Source organism: Setaria italica, chromosome III (genome assembly GCF_000263155.2).
Source record: "Setaria italica strain Yugu1 chromosome III, Setaria_italica_v2.0, whole genome shotgun sequence".
NCBI lineage: Eukaryota > Viridiplantae > Streptophyta > Magnoliopsida > Poales > Poaceae > Setaria > Setaria italica.
The window spans coordinates 1,506,619-1,525,634 of NC_028452.1; the positions used below are offsets into that span (position 1 = coordinate 1,506,619).

At 47.1% G+C, this 19,016-nt stretch overlaps 2 protein-coding genes across 4 annotated transcripts; one reads left to right on the forward strand and one right to left on the reverse strand.

Moving 5' to 3' along the window:
• Window positions 1–10,295: 10,295 nt before the first annotated feature.
• LOC101768222 (probable serine/threonine-protein kinase abkC) lies at window positions 10,296–14,881 on the reverse strand. The gene is made up of 6 exons (XM_004960103.3): window positions 14,665–14,881; window positions 14,315–14,483; window positions 12,874–14,194; window positions 12,251–12,520; window positions 11,219–11,374; window positions 10,296–10,868 (listed from the first exon to the last, which is right to left on the reverse strand). Exons 2-6 carry the CDS (start codon window positions 14,323–14,325, stop codon window positions 10,749–10,751), a joined length of 1,878 nt encoding a protein of 625 aa, XP_004960160.1. The 5' UTR covers window positions 14,326–14,483; window positions 14,665–14,881; the 3' UTR covers window positions 10,296–10,748.
• A 1,538-nt stretch (window positions 14,882–16,419) lies between these two features.
• LOC101768634 (probable UDP-arabinopyranose mutase 2) lies at window positions 16,420–18,922 on the forward strand. 3 transcript variants are annotated; one of them, XM_022825072.1, is made up of 3 exons: window positions 16,420–16,731; window positions 17,398–17,535; window positions 17,672–18,922. In XM_022825072.1, the coding sequence occupies exons 1-3, from the start codon at window positions 16,621–16,623 to the stop codon at window positions 18,716–18,718; spliced, it is 1,296 nt and encodes a 431-aa protein (XP_022680807.1). In that variant the 5' UTR covers window positions 16,420–16,620; the 3' UTR covers window positions 18,719–18,922. The 3 variants fall into 3 exon arrangements, with proteins under 3 accessions (XP_022680807.1, XP_004960161.1, XP_004960162.1); XM_004960104.3 differs by having other exon boundaries at window positions 16,429–16,731; window positions 17,398–17,527; window positions 17,614–18,922; XM_004960105.4 differs by having other exon boundaries at window positions 16,432–16,735; window positions 17,398–17,527; window positions 17,614–18,922.
• The last annotated feature ends 94 nt before the right edge of the window (window positions 18,923–19,016 follow it).

The window sequence follows — 19,016 nt, forward strand, 5'->3', positions numbered from 1 at the left end:
CTGTGTCCTATAATACCTTGTTGACAACGAGAGACAAAACAAAGGCCGCGCCGCAGCAGGGAAATGGAGGAGAGAGAGGGGGGTGTTATTTTTCTTCCGGTGCAAGATGAAACAGGTAGAGAGAGAGAGGGTGAGGAGAGAGAATAAGGGGGTGTTTGGGAAACCCCTGTTAAAGTTTAACACCTGTCACATCGGATGTTTGGATGCTAATTAGGAGTACTAAACATAAGCTAATTACAAAACTAATTGCACAGATGGAGTATAATTCGCGAGACGAATCTATTAAGCCTAATTAGTCCATGATTTGACAATGTGGTGCTACAGTAACCATTTGCTAATGATGGATTAATTAGGCTTAATAGATTCGTCTCGCGAATTAGCACAAGGTTCTGCAATTAGTTTTATAATTAGCTCATATTTAGTCCTCCTAATTAGCATCCGAACATCCGATGTGACACTGTTAAAGTTTAGCACCTCATATCCAAACAGCCCCGAACAAGTGAACAACAAACAACTCCCCACTCCTGCATGTGGGATAATGGAATCCTGTGAAAGATAGAAAAGCACTTTGGTCGGACGGCGGTCGGACGAAGAATCATTTCATTTCTACTACTTCCTCCAAACAAGTAAACAAGTCCCCAATTTCTACGCGGATTAACGAGCTGAGTAACCCCCATTGTTGGCATCCAAGAGCACGATCATCTCTCGTAATCGGCACCCTCCGCGCAAATTGTCCACGCATGTGCCTCGTATCAATGGCGTGATTAGGAAACGCTGGCCAGCCTTTTTGCACAATAATTATGGCCGCGCAAATTAAATCCCGGCCGGTTACCACGATCACGTTGCTGTTGCTATCATCCGCCTCGTTTCAAGAACGACGTTGTTGCTGTTGCTGCGCCATTGATGACACGGCCAACGGAAAACGGAGAGATCGCAGTGGCATGGCAGGCCCAGCTGCGTGTGACCAAAGTAATCTTGGGATCGATCGATTAGGTGCAGTTCTCATCGGTAATGCTAATGCATTGGTGTTGCTGGTGCTACGCGCTTTGCTGGTCGACACGGATCGACCGGACGGAGAGAGATCGATCAGATGAACAATGCCACACCATGGTCTAGCTAGCCGATGATGAGCGGGGAACACATGGCGTCGCGTGCACTTTTGCCAGCGGATACGGGGCGGGTAACATGCGCGCACGCCGAGTCGTCATCCCGTTCCCGTTAGGCCTGTGAGTGACAACCAGGCAGACGTCACGGCTCATGAGAGAGAAAGAAGAGAGAGAGAGAGAGAGAGAAGGGATCGAAGGAGGGCGATGGAGGTGGTGTACGTACTGGATGGTTGTCCGGTGGGTTGGGGAGGAGAGAGAAAGAGACTAGAGAGAGAGGGGAAGCGGTGGGTGGTGGGGCCGGGCGTTGCAAACCACCACATGAGCGCACATGGGGTGCCTGGCCCACCTCCGCCCCCGATGGATGGAACGGATGGATGGACGGATTGGCCGGCCGGCGAGAGGAGAAGCAGGTAGGAGAGAGAAACAAATAAAAAAAGGTCGCCACACCAGCTGCATGCCCTCTCTCTCTTCTTTTCTTTTCTTCTCTCTCTAGCGGTAGCCGAACAAACAAGGAGGATACTGCTCCACTACATTTCTGCTACTACGTGTGTAACGGCATCGCGAGCAATAATCCTGGTGGTGGTCGTCGCGGGCGCGGCGCCGCTCATAAACCTCGCCCCTTTCCGCTGGCGACGGCGAGCCGGCCGGCGACCGGAAAGCGATCCCGATCCGGCCGTGTGGTGTTGTTAGTTCCAGTCGTTTTGACAGCGATCCCCGGTGATAATTCTAAAAAGGCCGGCCGCAGTATATATCGATGAATCGATCGTCGGTTCAGAGACGGCACATCGATCAGCATGTGGACGTCCGCGGAGCATCGTCCATCCTCTCTCTACTCTCTACACCTCAAGCTCGACGGAGAGGGATTATTGGCTAGGGCTAGCTGTGATTTAATTAGCTAATGTAATGGTGGTTTGGTCCAACGTCTAAACCAGTGCCATCGGTCTCAGCCTCACACGAGAGAGCTCAATCTCGCGAGCGGTTAAGACATGCTAATCGGGGATGATCCATCACATATGAACACGGATTAGACGACGGAGCAGAGAGGAGGAAAAAAAAGGTTGGATGGATAGGTTAATGTGTGGAAGGACGGGTTCGAGCGGTGGCGTGCACTGTCCCGGCCGGCCGGCAACTCTCGATCGATGCCGCACGATCGTGGCCTCTCGCTTGCAATTGCCCCTCTCGTGATGGTTGACTTGTTCACATCAACGGGATAACCTATATGGCTATGCTTTGCATCGCATCGCATCGTTCAGTTTGTTGCAGGGAAGCAAAGGAGATGGTATGATATCCACGAGGGAAGAATAGAAGCTTTATTTTGGAGAGAGAGAGAGAGAGAGAGAGAGAGAGAGAGAGAGAGAGAGAGAGAGAGAGAGAGAGGTCACTGTAGGCTAGCTTTGCACCGATTAGGAGTGTGTAGGTGCATGTGTTATCTGTAATACCTATCTAGTGGTATGTAGTATCTAGATACTACAAACCGCATCAATCGTATTCTCAAGTCAAAAGGCCAAACGAATCATAGCTATGCCGGCTTATGCGTGTGGAGGCCCATTTCTCTGTCACGGACGCATGCAAAGCAGTGTACTACGATATGCTACCAGCTCTAGCTTCTTGTGCATGGATGAATTCATAATAGTAGACTAGTTGAATAACTTTCTATAAACCGCCGGCTGCAGCTGCAGCTAGCCTTCCTGCTTGGTATTCGTTTAAAATTATAATACTTCTTCCATTTCTAAATGCTTTGTCACCGTAATAAATTTCATACACGATGACCATTCGTTTTATTCAAAAAATGTGTAGATATCATTCTTTTTGTGACTGGTCGACTTATAGTTTTGCATATTTGCACTACAACACTAATGGGTGAACGTCATGACCTCATGGTTTTTCTCTCTCGAATCTTTTGTTGCCCTTCGAAGGTTGAAGCAGGTTGGAGTTGGAACTTCGAAAATCCAAATGATCTTTCACCACCAGAAAGGCAGAAAGAAACACATGCTGGTCTGTGTTCGGGTCGAGAGCAAGACACGCGTCTCTCTGGCGATTGTGCAAATCTTTTTACCGCCAAAGAAATGCACGTGTATGCTTGCGGTCTACTCGTGCTGCCTTTTAAGAGCACTCTTGAGTTTTTGAACTGCTCGTTAGATGTACCTGTATGAAGACCATAAAATGAAACAGAAATATAAAGAAAAATGACATGATGCATGGAAAGGCTTCATCAATAATCATGCATGAGCGGGTGTGTCCAGCTGCTCTCCTGCCACACCTTCTAAAGTAAAATTTCGAGTGCGTCCTTCGTGTTGCTAATAAATCGGAAGTGGTTATGTGATGATATGCATTCGCAAGCAAATGCTCACACGATTTGTCCGGTACCAATAATTAATGATGCTTAACAGATGACATAAGCTACCGCCCAACCGCTAATGATCCGTGCCGTGCCTCCGGCGTCCATATGGGCCATGCCTGCATAGATCATGTTCTTGGAGATGTCGGGCATGCGACCGCAATTATATTGTTTGTGTGTCGAGATTAAACGGAGATGTCGAGGTCACGCAAGGGCGTATGCAGGTACTGTATATGATGTGTTTGCACAATTATATTGTAAACACATTGTTCAATGCCATTTGTGGAAAAAAAAAATACTGTTCCAGGGTGTGCATAAACACATCTTGCACATAGTTCTAATAAAATATGTGTTTTATATATAAATACAAATTTGATCATAAGTGCTTATTACAGTGCATAAGTGCTCACGGGTCATTTTAATTATTATCAGAAACATTTTAAATTCATAGTACTAACATAGGAACGTGTCCTAGCTATGATCTATACTTTGCCACTTTCATCTCATATAACAATAATACACATATCTCAAACATGTTGTCTTGCGTATCTTAATTAGGCCTTTCATGCTGAATGCCAAATATGGCTAAAGCACATATGAAAATGTGCGTAATTCACAAGATTTTCTAGCTAAAAGTTGAAAATGAAACAGCAATAGGAAATGTCAAATAATTTTGGATTAAGATATATCCAAGAACATCGATATCTAGTGTTTGATAAGATCGATCTATGCACAAATGTAATTGTCCGATGCATACCCCTTACCTTCTAATGTCATTCTCATGCTTAATGTCCAGTTTGTCTTCTTACGGACACGGAAGGGAATAAATATATTAGGTTAATTATCCCGAAATCTGTGAAATTAAAGTATAATAAAAAAACTCCAGCTGTGTGATATGAATGAAGCATCTACAAAATGAGCAGAGCTTAATGACTATTTGTACTTTCATGGAAAAATTCATCATACATTTGCTAGGTATCTTTACAAATAAGTTTCAACACCAGCTTTTGGAGCTGATTGTAAAAAACAAATCTGTCAGGGCGGCTTTTCAACATCAGCAGTGGGCCTAGCCTGTAGACAGTATCTAGCATTCTAGCTTCGGATAACCCACGTATGTACTCTGTAGCGGCTCAAAATATTTCTAATTGCAGAAAATTTCCTTGCTGGGGAAAAAGTAGAATGGATGGAATAATTAGGGTTAAAAGCATTATAGCACGCTGCTTATTGTTTTATATAGCGCCTTATCTTGCAGGCCGGTTTACATTCTTTGCCGATCTGTAAAGTTAGGGTCCTTTATCTTTCTCGCATGGAAGCGTACACACATGTATGGTCAAATAAGGAAATACTCTCTCCGTTTTTGTTTATAAGGTGTGGTATGATAAGGTGTGGTATGATATAGTACGGTCTCCCAAATTAGATTTTGACCATTCATTTATCTTATATTATATTATTTACGGTTATAAACTTATAATTATTGCCATGCCAAAATCACATTACAAAATAAAAATTTTATTAGCTAAATTATTGGTCAAAGATTGTAAACTTTGAATCTTGATATGCATATGCGCCTTTATAAACAGGAAGAGAGAAGAGAGAGGCGGTATATCTCTACCTTTATTTGGGTCTAGGATTATGTCAATGTCACATATCCGCATTGTAACTTTATTGTTTTTCTTTTGAGAATAATAAAAAAGAAAGCTTTGTTCCTCGTGTTGTAGGCTATAGCTAGCTGCGCATGTAAGAAGAGATAGGTTATTAATGCAGTAACGCTAGAGATGCATGCCAACTTCACACTACCCCATCGCCATGCAACCGAGAGAAACTAACATATGAGACAGGTACTAGCTATAGTGCAAAATGGGTGTTGCATTAAAGTCACATTTATTTTTCAACTACTAGGTTAAATTCAGAAACAACAAATTCACGAACCTAATTACTATTTCAAAGTATAAAGTATTAATAATAATCAGCACAATAAAAATAACTAGTCAATTAACTTGATATCCAAGAAGTTCAGAGTTGTTCAGGCAAATATGATAGATTGGAGTGTGTTGATATGTCCCGGGCTTGTCTGAACACGTACGATAGACTGATGAACATATTTCCTGCTTGTTTATGAAGCGGTTAGCAGTAGAATTAGTTAGACTATTAGAAGGTTCCAAGAAGCCGGAACAGGGATGGGTGGGGACTGGTGAGGAGTACAAACAGGACTCGTTTGTTCACATCTCATAATATTCTCACTGATTTGGTCCCCTAAAGGGCCCTCAACCCACATGCAAGCACTGCAAAGTACTCCCCCGTTGCAAATTGTAGGTTGGTTTCGACTTTTTAGGTGCATATTTTTTGCTATGCATCTAGATATATAAACTTAGAAAAACCAAAACGACTTACAAATTAGAACGAGAACGGAGGGAGTAGCGTAGACTATGGGGGTGTTTGGATACCCCATGCTAAAGTTTAGCACCTGTCACATCGGATGTTTGGATGCTAATTAGGAATATTAAATATAAGCTAATTACAAAACTAATTGCACAGATGGAGTCTAATTCGCGAGACTAATCTATTAAGACTAATTAGTCCATGATTTGATAATGTGGTGCTACAGTAACCATTTGCTAATGATGGATTAATTAGGCTTAATAGATTCGCCTCGCGAATTAGCATAGGGGTTCTGCAATTAGTTTTATAAGTAGCTCATGTTTAGTCCTCCTAATTAGCATCTGAACATCTGATGTGACACTGCTAAAGTTTAGCACCAAGTATCTAAACACCCTCTATGAACGATTGATTGATGAGTCGACGAGAAACATGGAAAAGCCATGAAGAACGGGGGGCTGGCCGGACTTTTATATAGTCCTTTTCGGCTAGCATTACGCTGATGTGTTTCTTTAATTTGTCCATTTGAAAAGGGCAACCAAACGCTCCTGCATGTTCATAATTAACATGCGCTTGCATATCATCACTAGCTTGCTAATTGGAGGTAATCATCAAACGCTCGTGCCCGATGCTTATATACCTTGATCCATAGCTAAGCAAAGCAACCAAGATATAGCAGCACATATGGAGGTTGCACCACCTGATCACAGTAGCTTTGCCAGCGCGTATTAAAACTGTGATGCTGCCACGCGTGTACGTAGCATGCCTTACAAGACACGTCATCCCTTTCATGAAAGGGTACGGTACACCAGCTAGCATCATGAACAATCTAGCTAGCAACACGCCACTTTATCATCGTTTTATACGTGTATATATCTCAATTAATTTTTTATTTAGTTTACATTTTTTAAAAGTTATTGTTAGCTATAGAGAGTCTGTGTGTGCCGGCTCATTACCTGCTAGCAATTGGCGATTCAATCAGCAATTGAGGGGGGACCAACACAGGTAACTGTTTCTTGTTGTTTCTGAATTTCATTCGGCAGGCATATGCATTTGGAGGGAGAGATCGAGATATGAGTGTCATGATCATGGAGCTGTAGCCAGCGAGGAGCCGAGCCCTGCCGGCCGTCGTCTTGCAGGGTGTTTTAAGGAATGGATGTGTGCTGCTGCAGGGATCGGAAGAGATATATTCGAGAGACGCAGCGGCAGCTATGTGTCTACTGTTGCATCCACTAGCTTGTAGCTAGCAGGCAGCTAGCTACTAGCTAGATGCTAGTAGGGTGCTCTAATTAGGTCAATAGTGCCTGTCATTATGCTCGCTAATTGGCTGGCATAAGCGTAATGGCACGAATTGATCGGTCCATCCGTGAGCTTTGAATCGACACACATGCTGATGCCTCTTCGTACACGCCTCGTGCAACTGTTCTATACACACATGACACGCGTTGCTGATGACGTGCGTCGCGAGAGGCCTGTATCTGTATCTATCGCGCAGGATGCGGCCGGCTAGACAAAGATCACGGCGGCGCTGTGGTGCCCCACTCGCGCGCGCCTCCGGCAGCAGCAGCCGGGTGCGCGCGGTGGATTGCCACCCAACAAACCGGCCGGCGCGGCGGGGCAGCGCGAGTTGATCCGTCTGGCGCATGGCGTTGGGCGTTTGGCCGCACCTGGGGCGGTGAGAGCGAGAGAGGAGGCGAGAAGCGGCGCGGCATGGGCGTGATGGCATCGTACCTGCAGACTGTGTAGCCTCTATCCTGCAACAGGACGAAAACTGTTAGGAAGGGCCCAGCCAACTGCCAACAGGCGGCGCGGCGAGCGACGTTGCTGTTGCTGCTGGTAGAGGCCGGCCGGGCCGGGCAGCAGCTGCGCGCGGCGGCCGGCATGATCGACACTGCACGAGACGCGACGTCGTTGATGAGGTGTCCGATATCGCGGCGCGACGAAGAGAAATTCGGAGTTATCCACACTCCAGTCTTGGCATCGTACGCGCATACAGAAGCTGAAGTCACCCTTCTTTGTCGTCTGCATCTTCGCTGTTCCACACTCCAACCCTCGCTCTCCAGTGGTTCTATCCCCAAGCCAACAATTCCCTAGCTAGCTAGCTAACCAATCATTACTGCAGGCCGATCGCGCGGTGTTGCCGGCGGGGACGCTTTCACGCCCGCGCCGAGCCGCGCGGGATGACGACGACGGAGCGAGATCACAAGCTATAGCGAGACGCCCCGCCCGCCCGCGTCCGCGAGCGCACGCACGGCGCGGTCACTCTCCGGACAGCGACCTCGGCTAACGGCACGGCAGCCCGGCCCCAGCAGCAGCAGCAGCGCGCGCGCCGCGGCATGTGGCTGACACGCCTCCCGCGCGACACGGCACCAACCACCACCCGGCCCGGCTCGACCGAGCGCCCGCGCACTACGCCGCCGCTCGCTATCGCCATCATTCGGGCCTTGCCTACGACTCGTGTACTCATGCGCTAGTACGAATACTTTCCCGTATCGGCCGGCCGGCCCGGCGCGCGCGGCGGCGCCACCAAAAAGCGCGCGCGCGCGCGCGCGCGGCGCGGCGCACGCCGGCCGGCGCAATAATTGGTTGGTGGCTGCCGCCGCGTACGTGCTCCGAATCTCCGACCCTACCCATGCGGCCGTGCGCCCCCGGCCGGCGGGCATCTCTTCCTGTCCACAGTGCAGTTCGGATGCGCGGCGGTGCGGTGGCCCGTCGTCCCAGGCCCCTGCGGCGTGGAGCCAGCGGGCGTGTGTAAGGGATAAACAAAACCGCGTGCTGCAACACCGAGATCGAGTCCCAGACGTGTGGCGTATGGGGTGCCCTGCACTGTGCCCGGCCGTCCGTTCCGGGTAGACGCCTTGGATTGGAATCATTGGACGCAGGTAGGTGGTCACAGTCCCATGTTACTGTACCACGGCACAGTGGTGTGTACGTGCACGCGCCACCACCCGGTGCCGGCCGGCAATCCCGCGGTGGTTGGAACGTTGTGGTTGCACAGAGCGCTGCCACGACGGCGCACCATCGATCGGGAGGGAGAAGGAGAACCAGTGCGAGAAGCAAGCGCGGTTGGCGCTCCGGGCGACGCATTTTCCATCAGGTTCGGTGACGACGTCGGCCGTGCGCTCGTGCGTGCGAGCAAATTAAAAGCCTCTCTTTCTCTCCAACCAAAAGCTAGCTTCGCAAGTACAACCTCACCCATGCATCGAGGACGCCTGCAGTGCAAGTGCAACCACTGCGAACCGTACGTACCTCGCGTTCTGCTCTCATGCCGGAGGGAGAACCCAAAACGTAAACAGCGGCAACGGCAAGGCCTTGGCCCCTGCGGTGTGCGGCCGGCGTGGGGAGGAGGGGGTGGGCGGCAGGCCGGGGCAAGCGGCTTGGCAGCTGGCGACGCGGGACGTGCCGGTGCCGGGCGTCGCGTGCACGTGGTGGGGCAGCCGGGGGAGGCGACCCATCGACGGATTTAGAGCATCTCCAACGGAACTCTTTATTTTTGTTGACAAAAAGATTTCTTGGGGAGTTGAATGGCAATTCTGTTGGAGTTGCTGTAACGAGGGCGGGTGCGTGCGCGCGCGGACGGGAGGCGAGCGACGGCTGCCTGGAGGAAGCGGCGATCGCTGCCTGCGTGGGGGGCCCCGGGGCTCGCTCGTGCATACGGCGACATGCCACCTGCGCCGCGATCTCTGTCCCCCTCCGCGGCCGGTTTGTCCTCCTCCGCTTTTGACTCCCCCACCCCTGATTGGATTCGCATTTGCTGCTGATGCCCGGCCACCAAACGGCTACGCTACGCAGGACGAAAGAAAATGCAAGGATACGCCTCGTCTGCGGCTGCAATCCCATGAGGCCATGATGATGGAATGGAATGCCTGGCCAGGCGCGTCCGGCGAGTCCCTGGAAAGCTACCTGGAACTTGTGGCATGTTCCAGCTCGTAGGGATCACACGATGGTGTGGTCTGCTGTTTGCCTCGCTATGATTCCGAAGGGGATGGGGTTGACATGCGCCTGCTCGCCAGGAGACCTGGTCAAGGGCTCAAGGCAGGTTGGGAATGGGAAGGATCATGGATGGTCGCAGGGTCTTCAGGCATGTGGTGTGTGTATCACGGTTCGGAACGCTGACCTGAACTGAAGAATATCGTGTTCTTTTTTTCCTCCGGCATTCTCTGTTCATTAGTTATACTCGGGCACAAAATCTGGAGGTTAGTGGGACTCTGTCGTCTCCGTCACATTGTGCAGTCGCCATGCAGTGGTTGGAATCTGCAACAATATGCAGACTTGGAAAAGGCACACACGAAGCGAAAAGCATCATTGTGATTGGCGACGTCTCGATAAGTACACGCTTCCTTGTTAATACAACCATGACAGCATCGAATAGGGGCAACAGGGATTTTCAAATGCAAAATTGCCTGGAAATGATGTCGACGAGCTACTTACCAGATAACACATTCACATTTCCAGGTAAACGAAAGCCAGAATGCTTTGTTATGGATGTTGATCCAGGAAATTGTCAGATGAGACGTAGGTTTCTTCAAACAATTAACAGTATCTCAGTGTGTACATAAGAGAAATCTCTCGTTCCTTGATAACCCTCCAGTTACAAAAAGATGGTCTGAATAAAACGCCTTTTGCTACATCATCTAAGAGCTATTGACAGAAGTGATGGGAGGAGCAAAAAAGAGGACCCAATCCTTTGGCTAGTCAAGAACACAAGAAGATAATCCAGGGCAATGCACTCTAGAGCATAGTACTCTGGTAGCTTCAAAACAATGCTGCAATTATTACTTATCAAGGCTGCTTTAGCAGCACAGGCCAGGACGGGTACAGAACTGTATAATCTAAGAAAAAGAACAAAATATGATGGTGGGAGTAGGAGCATCCTCCAGCCGAACACAAACCAGATCAAAACTTTTGAGAGGATGGCAGTGCAGATCCTAAGGCGCCATGAGCCCTTGGATCGTGTATTGAAGGGACTTTGCCCAGTCTTCTTTAAAAAGTAAAGTCTGTAGTGTCTTCATAACATTGTAATCTGGATCCAACTTGCGTTGCCAGCCCTGTAAAAAGGTGAAAAGAATTCAAGGATCACAAATGGGAAAGGAATGCCTATACAAGGTATTCTTGCGATTAAAGAAACAAAGCTGTAATACACAAATAGACAGGAACACAGATTACATAGGCACATTGTGGAATCCTATCTGCTTACAAATGATGAATCATCTTAGCTGGATATTACACAAATAGACAGGAGCAAGATGTCTAGTCAACCCCCCCCCCCCCCAAAAAAAAAAAAAATCCAAAGTTTATAACAACAGGAACATGGTTAATTCGGCTTAAAGCCCTTCAAACCAAAAACAGTATTCTTAGAGTAAAATCCAGTTAAGTCAAAACAAGTCATGTAAGTTACCTCAAGGACTAATGTAGTCACCATAACAGTGCAAACATTGCCATCGATGTTCACTTTGTGACGTCGAACTTGCTCAAGAAGCTGGTGCATACACTCAGCTGGGTGGACAGCGTCACCCTCAGTGGTGCCCCAAAAAGAGAATGATCGCTCAACTTCCTGTTGCATAAATTAAGAATTCTCAGCAATTGCAACCATGAAAATACATTCACACAAAACTACCATTAGCAATCACCATTTTAGCAAAAGAAAAGAGATACTGGTTGCTGACGAGATTGACAAAAAATACATAGGAAAGAGTATCCAATAATCCAACATTGAGTTGTGACGCATTCTAGTGTATCTAGGGTGACACTTTTTTTACAACCAAATGTAGGTGTATCTATGATATTTAAACTTTAAGGGAGAACAGAACTTCCGTGGCAGCATAAGGCCACAAACCAGACCGAATGTGCTTGCACCAAATATTACCACATGTTCATACAGAATTAATCAATGAACCAACTTTTTTTTAATCTTCCTTCATCTCAGGTTTTAAAACACCATGGCCTCTGATAATACTCCCTCTTTCACAATGAGACCATTATAGATCAAGGAGACACCAAATATAAGATCTTATAGATAATGAGATCAAACCAAACATTCGCCATTAAATGGTACTACGGTAACTACTGAACCTCTTTCACAACATTAAATGAGTTGAGAGTGGACAAAATGCAACAACTACACACACCACTCTCCATGAACAACAGCACTCTCCGAGAAAATGAACATTTAGCAAAGCAGAGGGAGCACCAAAAAATGGCAACCAAGTGCTAACCAATTATAAAATTCAGAGAAAATTTTTCATATTTGGTTTCTGCTGGCAACCTTTGCTATGCAAATACATTTTGACAGAATTGAAGGTAAATCCTATTGACCACCTATTAAGTAGTATAGCCTGCTTTATTAAGGAAAAGGAGAGAGATAATACTCAACAATAAAATCTAGGCTTTGATCACCAATGAAAAGACTTGTAAGGTAGTGACATGTTACCTCAATGAAAGCTTTCGGATTTGGACAATTCTGCTGTTTTGACAACTTTAAAGTACTTTCTGCAGCTGTACGACCATCTCGGCGAGCAACAGCCTTGAAAAACTCAAGTAAATTCACACGGTCATTACTTGAAAGTTCAGCGGTCATTCCTACATCAAGGAAGACTACATGTGGCCTTGACTTTATAAGGGTGTTATTTGAGTTTTTTGGTTGTACAACACGGACTAAAATATTTCCAGGGTGCATATCTGCATGGACGAAATTATCAACCTGTGAAAGGACACACAGTGGCCAAGAATGTTAGCTGTAAATACAAGCTCTAAAAGTTAGTGCGTATGAATAACAGAATAACTATGCTACAGCAGATATGTTTAGAACAGAAATTTGTATTGGTAGGCTCATAATCTGGAGTCCAGAACAAGTATAATCTCTTATAGTAGCATTTATTTTTCATATCAAAGCAGCAAAAAGTGTCATTTTGATGCATAAATAAAATACTGAGGCCCCTTTGATCTTTACAACATATAACCTATGTTTCACATAGTTTTAATTTCTTCAGCTGTTCTAATTAGGTAATCATATATATTGAATGAGGATACGCGAGATGGCTAAAAATATATTACCAGTAGCATTTTCAAGAGCGCATGAGTGCCAATATGGGCCAGAGCACTTTTAATTCGATCATGTCCCTCAAGGTCATCTACATAGTGTGAAACACTCTCTCCATGCTCGTAAGTCTCAACCAAAACAGCAGGATGAACAAGTGGATAAAGAGGTCTTGGGAAAGACACATCCTTCCATCTTCGGAAGTTGTAGATAAACCGGCTCAAATGAGCAGCTTCCCTTGCAAGGTCAACTTGAGACATCATGAAGACAGCAAACTGTTGCACACTTTCATCCAGACGCAACCAATTTAATGTGGGGATATATCTAGAAATTTTCGCTACTGCATTAATGATACTGAAATCCCTCCGTATTGAATCTCCTACACCAGGATGTCTTACTTTTACTGCAACTGTTACACGCTTTGTCTGCTGATTGGGATACCGGAATCGTAAAACAGCTCGATGCACTTGAGCAACACTTCCAGATGCAACAGGGTTCTCTTCAAAGTTCTCAAAAATGTCAGATAGCTTCCGACCAAAAGCTTTCTCAACAGTTTTCTTGGTATACTTAAAGCTGTGAGCTGGTGCTTTTGTGTGCAGCTTTGACAACTCAGTGCAAAGGTCACTTGCAAACAGATCAGGGCGTGTTGCAGCCCATTGACCCCACTTGATAAATGCAGGACCTGCCAGCTCCAAAGTACGATGAACAAGTCGAAGCCATGTTTTCCTATACTTACTGCCCAGAGTCTCTGCAAATGGGGCCATCAGTATACTCGGAGTGAACAGCAATGCCAAATATATTGATCTGAGGATTATAATAACCATCTCCACTGCCGAATATATCAAAGAGGTGATATAAATACGGCCATCCTGAGCTCGCTCACGTATTGGGTAGTACTCTCCATCTGCAGATGTCTTCTGAGCTAGCATTACCTCTCCCGCTATGAAAGCGAAGAGATAAGGAGCTAAATTAGATCTACTCACAGCCAAGCTAACGGCACAAGCAACCCTACTCAGAAATGGAGATGCTTTTGGTGCACGAGAACCCATTGCCATAAGTCGCTTCCAAGCAAGTTGGCTCTGAAATGCATTCTGGCTACAAGACGAAAGAACTGAGAACTTTCTCACACCAGTGCTCCAGTGTAAGCTCTCATTTGCTCTTCCAAGAATGTATGAAGTGCTTGGGCCATTATGAACCCTTCCATGCAATAAGGCCCTGCCAGAATACCCCAAACCAGATGCAAAGCTTGAACCAATGTTTTGCCCACTAGCAGTACTGGGTTTTGAGGAAACTAACAGGGTTTGAGCAAGTTTTCTGCTCTTCCCTATCTGCGCAAACCTGGGAGTCAGAAGAAAGCAATTTACACTTCAGCATTGGACAAAACGCACTAGTCAACATGCTAACAAGCATAGAAATATTGAATGTAAACTCCATAAAATTAAGAGCTGTAGAGCTGACCTTGACATCATGGCGTTCTCCTATGGATGACGCGTCACAAGCGGGGTCACAGGGATGGGCTTAGCGAGGGGCATGGGGGTTAGACTTTTGCAGGAAGAAGCTGCACCAGCGCCTTGAATCCCAAGTTCTATGTAGTCGACTGGGATCGATCGTGCGCTAGAGGAATGGCCTAATCAAACCAAATTACAGCAAATGATGGACGGATTAGATAAACGCTGAACTATGCAGCAGCAAATGATGGATGGGGACAGGGGAATATTTAGATTCAATTGGCCACAGCATTTGAAACATATCACAAAATCGAATTCGCTCTCGGAACAATCCAATCAAGCAAGCTTAGGGTTCCTTACCAGCAAGAGATCAACCCAAGTCCGGACGGATCTCCGCCCCGCCCTCAATCCACCACCGGAAGGGACCGGGGAGGGTGGCGCACGGCGGCGAGGACCACGAAGGAAAGGTTCCCCGGGAGCCGCCGAGTCGGTGTGGCTGGCTGGCGTGCCCCGGTGTGGTCGGAGGCTGGAGGAGGCGGCGGGTTCGGCGGCGCGCGGAACGGGCGCTGGCGAAGTGGAGGACGAGGCTGAGAGCTATTCCTTGAGGTATTGCGCGGGCCGGGCCGGCACTTGAAGTGGGCCGTTAGCGGATCATCATCATCCTTCGTTTTTTAGTGAGCGGCAAAAAACGAAAAAGAAGAAGAAGCGCTCCTGCCCGGCCCAAACCCAACCTATTCCGGCTTGTCCTAAAAGAAAAGAAAATCGCCAGAAGTCTCTCGTCCCTTCCGTCCTTATTTCTTTGCTACAAAGAGAGAGGGCGAAAAGGAAGCTCCATCAGTTCCCGTTCTTCTTGCCGGTGAGCTTCTCGATCCCCTCGCCTCCGCGAGCCTCTTTGGCTTCGGATGGTCGAGGGGATCTTGACTAGACGGTGTATATATAGAGTCTGTTCGGTTGTGCTTCTTTTAAACCACTGAAAGCTATGGCTGTTTTGCAGCTGAAGTCAGCAAGCAGCAGCTCAGCTACTTGGGCTTGCAGCTGCAGCTTCAGCCGCAACAAAGTAGCACAAACGAACAGGCCTATAGGTTTTAAAATAGCTATTAGTTTACAATAAATCTTTCTGTGGTCAGCTTTAATGGGGATCTCCTGTTCCTTGATGCCGCTCGGATGCCGTTTCATCTTTCGGCCTTGGTGGTGTCGGCGATGAGGTCTTTTGCTTCCTCCTGAGCTTCTCAGCGGTTGTTTATGTCGTTGGTGATATGATTTTAGTGGTGGTTGTTGTGTTCGTGGTGCTCGACGATGGTGTTATATGCGTGGGATTAAGCATAGACGATATTTTCTTCGAGATTTCCTTCTGCATTGATGTTCGAATCCTCCGTGAACTTCTTCGCGTCATCAGGATCCATGATAACAACATCGGCGCTGATCTCACAATCCACTGCATGGCTGCTGGAGTCTGGAGGAATGTATTCCCGGTGGTTTTATGTAGCTGTCCGGATTGTTTGTCCCTCCAGGACGTTTCCGACGATGGTGATGTTGTTTCTAAAAATGGATATGTGAGGTTTTCTTTCTACTGCACAAGAAACCGGGTTGGTTAATCTCCTTAGGGTTACTTTGCTGCGGGGTGTTGTGGGGTTATCGACATCACGTGTGGCGTCCGATCCCACAATCTTGGTGAAGTTTTGCTTGGGTGTTCAACGATTCAGGTGCACATCGTTTGTGCCAGCTCATGTGGCATTAAAACTGAAAGCTTATTCGTCAAAGTTGAAGTGGGATTCGGCTTCAAGCTACAAGCTTAGCGTTTGTTTCAGCGTCGAGTGGAGGTCTCGTTCTCTAGCGACGAAAAATACCGAGAGGTCTTCATAAGGATCAAAATGTAATTCTTGTTTCAATTAAGAATGTCTTGTAAAGAAGTTTATGTAAACAAATCAATAAATTGCGACCCGGTTCTTAAAAAAAAAGAAAAGAAAATCTGGCTTTTTTTGTTGAGACTTGAGAGCATATAAAAAAATTCCGGCTTTCGCTTTCCCCGCGACGAAGCAAAGCGACAAGGGGGCACGGCAGAAAACTGCGGAAGAGCGAGGGGGAAACGGGCGTGAAAAGTCGCCGATTGGTGCGTGGGTCGCGGTCCTCGCCCCCCTCGGGCTTTCGGGTCCGCGCTGCCCTGCCTGCCGGCAAACGCAACACGAAGCGAGCGTGGGGAGCGGGAGGCGAGGACCGAGGGGCAACGTGGCGTGGCACGGCCGCGGGAGGGGAGGCGCCTTTGCTTCCCGCGGAGGGGGCTATAAAAGGGGGGGTGCGAGATCCAGATCTGGGCCGATGCGACCGCCCTCGCTGCTCTCCCTCACCCTCGACTCCGCGCTCCTCCGCATCGCCCACATCGCCGACCTCTCCAGCATTCCCGACCACCTCGTCATCGACCTCTTCCGTGTAGGTATCCCGCGCCGCCCTCCGCCTCCCTTTCAAATCTGTTGCTACTACCGGTTGCTCGTGCTGAGAAGGTAACTGCCAGTGCGTGGCTTCGTTCTGGCTGGGTTCGATCATGTCGGGTTGGGCTTGTCCGCTCGTTTAGTGGTTATATGCTGCCTGATCCGTTCTGGTACCATGCTAATTTGTTTGCAAGGTTGATAGAACTTGTCGAATTGTGTGGAAAGGGTTCACATCAATTGTTCTGGGATCCATGCCTTTGCTAACAGTTGTCAAAGTGGTGATGTGTAATCAATTTTGATTGTTATTTCCCTTTTTGGACACTGCATTGATTTTTTTTAATAATATACCTAAAAATTGGATTTAGTCATGAAAGTGTTGGCAATTATGGACTGTGGTGGTGGGGAAGAGTAGCGGATGCCTTAATGTTGGTTACGGTGAGACCCTCCACACTCAGGCAATTTGGAAAGCAGTAGTGTTGTAATCTGGTATGTGTAATTGCACAGTTGGAATTTTGTAATTATCATCATTTTTCTAGTTATGATGGAAGTGTGATAGTTTATATGGCAAGGATTTGAGTTATCAGATATCCCAGAAAAGGGTGGATTGTGTTAACTTGTGCACACTTATGAATGTGTTAGCTAATTTGCTCTTGCATTTTGATGGCAGAGAACTCTGAGTGCTGGGAAGCTGACAGAGAAAGTTCTGAAGTTGTTTCTGGCAACTGGTTGTGAGGAAATCATATTGGCTGTTCAATTGCTAAACATTAAGCAACCAGTCGTTCCGGTCCTTCCCACACGTGTGTTTGTCATCATATTACCCTTGCTCGTTCAGTTATTATGCCGCAGCAGCTTTTGTTTTGACACAACATCTGCTTGTTTGCAGGGTGCTCTGAGAGGTTCTAGACCTGTTGTTGCTTAGATCATTTTGATTACCTGAGAAGATGTCTTCGGGAATTCAAGACAGTGAGGTTGACATTGTGATCGCAGCACTCCAGCCCAACCTGAACACCTTCTTTGAAGCATGGCGGCCATTTTTCTCTCGTTTCCACATCATTGTTGTCAAAGATCCAGACATGAAAGAGGATCTTCAAATCCCCACTGGCTTTGATCTCAAGGTTTACACCAAGTCAGATATTGATGGAATGCTTGGCGCCACGTCCATCAACTTCTCCGGTCACTCATGCCGTTACTTTGGGTATCTTGTCTCACGCAAGAAGTATGTGATTTCAATTGATGACAATTGCCTCCCAGCAAAGGACACGGCTGGGTCGACTGTTGATGCTGTTGCGCAGCACATGGTCAATTTGAAGACACCCGCCACGCCTTTCTTTTTCAACACACTCTATGATCCATACAGGAAAGGTGCTGATTTTGTCCGTGGTTACCCATTCAGCCTGCGCGAAGGGGTTGACTGCATGCTCTCATGTGGTTTGTGGCTGCATAACGCGGACTACGACCCAATGACTCATGTTGTGAAGAGAAATCAGCGGAACACAACCTATGTGGATGCTGTGATGACAGTTCCGCTTGGCGCCATGATGCCTGTGAGTGGGATAAACGTTGCATTCAACCGTGAGGTATTGGGGCCTGCTATGTTCCCAGCCCTCCGGCTACGCAACGAAGGGAAGCACAGATGGGATACCCTTGAAGACGTATGGAATGGTTTGTGTGCTAAAGTGGTATGCGACAGCTTGGGGTATGGTATGAAGACTGGACTGCCTTATGTGATGAGAAGTGATGCGGAAGCAGGTAAAGCTCTGGAGAGTTTGAAAGAATGGGAAGGAGTGAAAGTCATGGATGATGTTCTTCCATTCTTCCAATCACTCAAACTATCAAGGACTGCAGTTACTGTTGAAGATTGTGTTAAGGAGCTAGCAAGCATCGTCCGGGAGAAACTAGGACCAAAGAATGCAATCTTCACCAAAGCAGCCGATGCCATGGTGGAATGGAACAACCTCTGGAAGTCTCATGGAGCTCGGAATGCTTAGTTTGGACTTTGTGCGTTTCCTACAAAGCATCTATAATTGTTTGGAACACTTGTTTTTTTTACTTTTCCTTGTGGAACCCATAATGTTAATAAGCGGCATTCCCGTATGCTGCGGATTTGGCATGAGTAATTTTACACAACCATGCATACCCTTACTCTCTAATGTATCGATCAAAAGAACATGTGATTTTCTTGCGTTGGGTTTCATCGGAATGTAAGTACCTGCTCTGCAGCGCAGCCACTATTTTAAATATGGTGCTACAAGGGGATCTACAATAATATCAAACATTCTGAGTGCA

Bases quoted from the DNA above. Each gene is read 5' to 3' on its own strand.
- LOC101768222 (XM_004960103.3), bottom strand. The intron at 12,521-12,873 runs GTAATATATTTT...GTCCTTTCACAG, and splicing joins CGCTCTTGAAAATGCTACTG to GTTGATAATTTCGTCCATGC. The intron at 11,375-12,250 runs GTAACATGTCAC...TTTATGCAACAG, and splicing joins ATCCGAAAGCTTTCATTGAG to GAAGTTGAGCGATCATTCTC.
- LOC101768634 (XM_022825072.1), top strand. From the start codon at position 16,621: ATGCGACCGCCCTCGCTGCTCTCCCTCACCCTCGACTCCGCGCTCCTC. The intron at 16,732-17,397 runs GTAGGTATCCCG...TTTTGATGGCAG, and splicing joins TCGTCATCGACCTCTTCCGT to AGAACTCTGAGTGCTGGGAA. The intron at 17,536-17,671 runs GTCATCATATTA...TTACCTGAGAAG, and splicing joins TCCTTCCCACACGTGTGTTT to ATGTCTTCGGGAATTCAAGA.